General features: G+C 45.8%; 1 protein-coding gene across 1 annotated transcript in view; it reads right to left on the bottom strand.

Moving 5' to 3' along the window:
• Positions 1 to 5,839, bottom strand: part of PRKAG2 (protein kinase AMP-activated non-catalytic subunit gamma 2) — a 186,452-nt gene that overhangs the window by 45,999 nt on the left and 134,614 nt on the right. The window contains exon 7 of the mRNA XM_006920611.3: positions 733 to 748. Coding sequence (XP_006920673.1) covers positions 733 to 748 — 16 coding nt within the window. The remainder of the gene's footprint in view (positions 1 to 732; positions 749 to 5,839) is intronic.

The raw sequence follows: 5,839 nt of genomic DNA, 5'->3' as shown, positions 1-5,839 counted from the left end.
CGGGACCCCGGAGGCGGTGGCACCGCAGGACGAGTCGGAGACAGCCTGCTTTTTTTTTTTTTTTTTTAAATTTCAGATTAAACTGACCATTCCCTCCCCCTATTAAAAAAGCTCGTTCCGTGGGTTACACGCATCGGACGTGCACCGTGTGGCCGTCGGTTTCACCCAGCCACGCAACTCGCTTCCTCTCTTCACAGCCGATTCCCTTCTTTGGGTGAGCCGCTGCCAAAAGCTCACACAAATCTAAATCTGGCTCTGGCCACTCTGTCGCCCTGGATCTGGGTATCTGAGACTCTCCTAGCGCCAACTCAGGTTGGCAGGCAGCGGGTCTGGCAGCCGAGAGCGGCCTGAAAGAACTGCGCAGTCTGCGGAGGGACAGGCGCCCCGCTCCGCGGGGCTCTGCTCTGTGTCAGCCAATTTCTGCCCCACGGACAGGGGCCCCTCGGCTCACCGCGAATGCGGGGGCCCTGATAATGAGATTCGTTCTCTAGCCGCTGACTGGGGCTGTAAAGGGGCCCCAACCTCTCGAAAGGAACTTGGTTTTGTCAGCCTTAAAACCCTCGCCGGGAGGAGGAAGTACCCAAGTCTCCTTTGCACTTTATTTTTGCTCTGTCATCGCAGTTGGGCCGATCCCTGACTCTTAAGCTTCTCCTTAAAACTGGCGCACGCGTGGGAGGATAGGTGGAGGAAAAGAAGCCGAAACTAATTTTGTAATAGGATTGGTGATAAAACCGACAGCTCTGTCATGCTTAACAGCAGAAAGCTGAATGCACTCCAAATTCAAGAACAAGGCAAAGATGCCTGCTTTCACACTCATTCAATATAGTACTACTGCAATAAGGCAAGAAAAACAAAAGGCATACAAATCGCAAAGCAACAAAACCATCCCTATGTGCATAAGACATGGTTGTCCGCATAGACAATCCCAAGGAATCTAAAAACAAACTAACAAAAAACTCAAGACTGGAACTAGTGATTTCAACAAGGTCACAGGATGCAAGATCAAAACAAAAATCAATCGCATTTCTATACTAACAACAAACGTGAAAACCGATATTAAAAACAATACTAGTTATAACCATCGCAAAGAAAATACTTAGGCATACACTTAAGGAAACATGTACAAGATCTGTATGCTGAAAACTGCAAAACGTGGATGACGTGAAAGAAGACTCGAATAAACGGAGAGCCCATGTTCGCGGGTTGGAAGATTCGACATAGTAAAGATGTCAGTTCACCGCCATATTGATCTCAAGGTTCAATGCAATTCCTTTCAAAATCTCGACAAAGTTTTTTTGTAGCTGAGACGAGCTTATTCTAAAATTGATATGGAAAGGCACAGGCTCTACAATAGCTGAGACAACCCTGAAAAAGAAGAATGAAGTGGGAGAAATCACTCGTTACTGAGGCTTATTCTAGAGCTATGAGTAATCAAGACTGGTATCCACAGAGGGATAGACACACTGATCAACAGAAACAGAGAATCTAGAAGTAGACCCACATGAAAGTGTCAGACCGATGTTTGATACTGTTGCAAAAGCAACAGTAGGGGAGGATCCGACATCAGCAGGCAAAACAGAAACCTCACCGTCAGCCTCGCACCTGCTACAAAAATGAGTTCGAGTTGGACCATGGACTTAAAATGTAAAACACAAAACCTTTAGAAAAAAAAATAATACAAAATACTCAGGATCTAATTGCTAGGCAAAGAATTAGACGACATCAAAAGCATGATCCATAAAAGGAAAAACGAATAAATCGGACCTCATCAAAATTAAAATGTGGCTCTGCGACCGACTCCATTAAGAGGATAAAAAGACCAGCTACAGAGTGTGAGAAAATACTTGCAAACCACGGAGTCAGCAAATGACTAGTATCTGGAATATGTAAGGAATTCTCAAAAATCAGCAGTAGAAAGAGAAAATCCAGTTAGATCACGGGCAAAAGATACGGAGACATTTCACTGAAAAAGATATACAGACGGCCAATAAGCACATGTTAAGATTTTCAACATCATTAGCCATTAGAGAAATGCAAATTAAAACCACAATAAGTGATCGCTACACACCTATTAGAATGGCCAAAATAAAAATAGTGACACCACCAAATGCTGGTGAGGATGCAGAAAAACAATCACTTTTGCATTGCTGTAGGGACGCAAAATCGTACCGCTAAATGTGCAACTGCCATATGGCATGTCAACTGCACTCTGAACATTTACCCCAGGGAAACGAACATTATGTGTTTATACGAAAACTTGTATACGCATGTTCACGGGCAATTTCCTTTGTCATAGTCCAAACTGGAAATGACAAACATCGTTCAACGGGTGACATAAGCCAACGACAGTCACCCACTGCTTAACAATGGGAAATGTTCTGAGAAATGTGTCATTGGGCGATTTCATCGTTCTGCAGACATCAGGGTGCCCTTACACAAACCTGGATGGTCCAGCCTGCTACATGCCCAGGCTCCCTGGGACAGCCTTTCACTCCTAGGTGACAAGCCTGGACGGCCCGTTACTGTATTGAAAACTGGAGGCAGGTGCAACACAATGGTGAGTACTTGTGCATCTAAACGTCTCCGCACAGAAAAGGTCCAGTTAAAATAAGTATAAAAGATAAAAGTGATACACCCTTACAGGGCACTCACCGCGAATGGGGCACGAGGGACCGGAAGTTGCTCTGAGCGAGTCAGTGAGTGAGCGGCGAGTGAACGTCAAGGCCTAGGACATGACCGTCACTACTGTAGGCTCTAGACAGACACACTGGATACTTAGGCTACACTCAAGTTATACAATAATATTTTTTCTTTCTTCGATAATAAAGTAAGCTTAGTTTACTGTAACTTTTTTATTTAATAAAAACTTAAAACTTTTTTACTTAATAAAAATTTAAAACTTTTTTGACTTTCGTAGTAATACTTAGCTGAAAACACAAACGCATTGTACAGCTGTACAAAAAATATTTTTTCTTTAAAAATATGTCCTTACAGGGTGCCCTTACACAAACCTGGATGGTCTAGCCTGCTTTTCTCTATAACTTTTCTCTATTTTTAAAATTAACTTTTTTTTACTTTTTAAACATTTCGTTGTTCAATTTTTTAAAAGTATGGTGGCACATAGTAGAAGCATCAATCATCTAAATTTTTGAAAAGTCTACATTTTAATTTTTTGCAGTAATTTTTGTATAATTTTGAAACAATCCCTAATTGCCATCGATTTCACCTGTAATCCTGTGAATTGATTTTTGGAAGGCAGAAACGGGTAGCAAGTGGGTGTATGCGTTTTTAGAGGTTGTCAACTCTGCAAATGTGACCTTCAGACAAAAAAGTCCTGTACCCATTACCGTAAAAGTCGGTAGAGACAGAAATGGAAGCGAATTAACGTGAGTCTCTTAGGTTTTCACTTGATAATGGGTGTACAGGAGTTGACTGAAATAAAAATGTTTCTGTATAACATGCTAGTGGGGCCGAATTTATTTCCACAGGTCGTTTCCACTTAGACATCCCACGTTTTCCTTAGAAAGAGGACACTAGGGAGGGGTGGACGCAACTCTGTGACGTGCGAGGTCCGTTTCAGGAATCCGAGGGCCTGCAAAGCCTTGCAGGTGCGTACGTAATGCTGATGCGGGTCAAAGGAGTGATAGATTAGTCGGCGCCAATAACTTAAAGTTGATGGTCGTCAGTTGCCCCCTCACGGTGACGTTTTCTTAAAGTCTCACGACTTAATTTTAGCTATTTCAGCCAGGCAGGGATGCCAGGAGAGAGGCGAGGTGAGGGGAAGGGCTCTGGCGATGTCTGTGGGAGGAGGAGGGGCCTGCATTTCTGATCCTCCCTCCCTCCCTCGGGATTCGGGGCAGAGAGGGGCCGGGTTTTCCTAGCCTGGCCTCGAGCAGGGTCACCGTATTTCTACCTGCGCACCATGGGCTCCTGTGGCCAGTCTGGGCTCCACTGTGGTCGGCGGGGAGCAGGAGGCTCCAAGTGGAACTTTAGTGGAACTTTAATGCCTGAAGAACACAGAGCCGCTATGAGTGTGACTTTTCGGCTGGTGAAAAATGCTAAATGATCGAGGTCTGTCTGACACAGTTGTGCCCTGGTGCAGCAAAATACAGCATTTGGAATGACTATCAGAAGGAAGAACTTCGGCCTAAAACTCACTCATAAAACGGTTGCCAAAAAAGCTTGTCTTTATGCACCGAGGTCGGATATGAGTCTACTTTGCCTTTTTTGTTTTTTTTTCCATAATCTTAAATGGCTACCGTGAGAAATAAATCAGCCTGAGACGTTGGATAAGTAGCTCCTACATAGCTTAGTGCATCGAAACCCGCAGCTTCAATGTTCCCTCTGCTGCCTTCTTTGAGCTCTGGTTCTGCTCTGCAAGGCCTGGTGGAAAAGGAAGGCTGGGGACCTGCCACCAGTGCCTGGCCAGGAGCCGAGTGTGCTCGGCCACCAGCTTACACCCCCACCTCTGTGCCGGCCACTCCCCAGCCTCCATCTCAGGCTGACCGCTCTCCTGAGCTCAGACTGTCTACTGGTCATCTCCACTTGACCTTCCTACAGACAGTTCAAACTCACCCCCGTAAAACGGCCCCCGAGTCCACCTTGTCACCCTCCTGTCCCTCGGGGATGCCCAACTTGTCTCTGTCTCCACCGCAGCTCCTTAGGTCGGGGCCCACCGTCTCATACTCGGTTGTCGAATCAGCTCCGATTCCTCCCTCCCGCCTCGCCCTTTCCTACCCTGGAGCCAGACTGACCTTTTAAAAACACAGACTTGTTCTTGTTACTCCCTGTGTAGAACCGGTCGATGACTCCGGGACCCTCCGGGAATGTCAGGCTAACTCCTCCGCGCAGGGCGGGGCCTGGTCCGTTCATTTCTTCCAGTTCTGCTGCCAGAACCCCGGCCTCCCCGGAGCTGAGCCGCATTGTCTGGCTCGCTGCGCTAAGGGTTTCGATCGTTCTGGCCTCCCTCCCTATTCCCCTGCCACTTGGCTGGTTCCTGCTCATTCCTCTAAGAATGAGTCTTACAAAGAAGGCTCAGTCTTCATCGGGAAGCCTTCTTACAACTTACCTGGTTAACTGCTTCTCTTACTCACACACCTCTATAAGGCACTTAACACAGGGTCAGAGTTTACATTCCTGTCTCTCCCGAACCCCACAAACTCTCCGAAGGGGAACAATGGCTCTGTTTGGTTGTCTTGGTGTCGTTGCCCATGCCTGACACATGGTAGACCTTCCAAAAATATTGGACTGAAATAAACTGTTCGTTATTAGCAAAATCAATGAAAAAACGTGGTGGGTAAACAGTTGATTTAATAGCACAACTGGGTTCAGAGATGATTTCGTCCCAATTCATGCGTGCCTCATTCCTATTTAGAAATGATTATGCCCACTTCCCCGTGAGTGTTGGACCTGACATTTTAAAGAAAAGAGAGAGTCACTGTGCTAAGAAGTAACGACAGCAAACATTTTTGCTGTAACAGACTCTCTCCGAGGCCCGGAGGTCGTGGAAGCTGATGTGGAGATTAGTGGGAAGCTTTACCAGCTCAGGCTGATGCGTGCCTCATTCCTATTTAGAAATGATTATGCCCACTTCCCCGTGAGTGTTGGACCTGACATTTTAAAGAAAAGAGAGAGTCACTGTGCTAAGAAGTAACGACAGCAAACATTTTTGCTGTAACAGACTCTCTCCGAGGCCCGGAGGTCGTGGAAGCTGATTTGGAGATTAGAGAGAAGCTTTATCAGCTCTGGCTGCCACCCTACAATTTTAGTTTCTGTGAAGTGCCAACAGCTAATCGTTTAAAGAAATTCAATAAAAACTCAAAGATAGGATATCTAGAAC

The sequence above is a fragment of the Pteropus alecto genome, unplaced genomic scaffold (assembly GCF_000325575.1).
Source record: "Pteropus alecto unplaced genomic scaffold, ASM32557v1 scaffold48, whole genome shotgun sequence".
In the NCBI taxonomy this organism is placed as follows: domain Eukaryota; kingdom Metazoa; phylum Chordata; class Mammalia; order Chiroptera; family Pteropodidae; genus Pteropus; species Pteropus alecto.
This window is presented reverse-complemented; position numbering and strand designations above follow the sequence as displayed.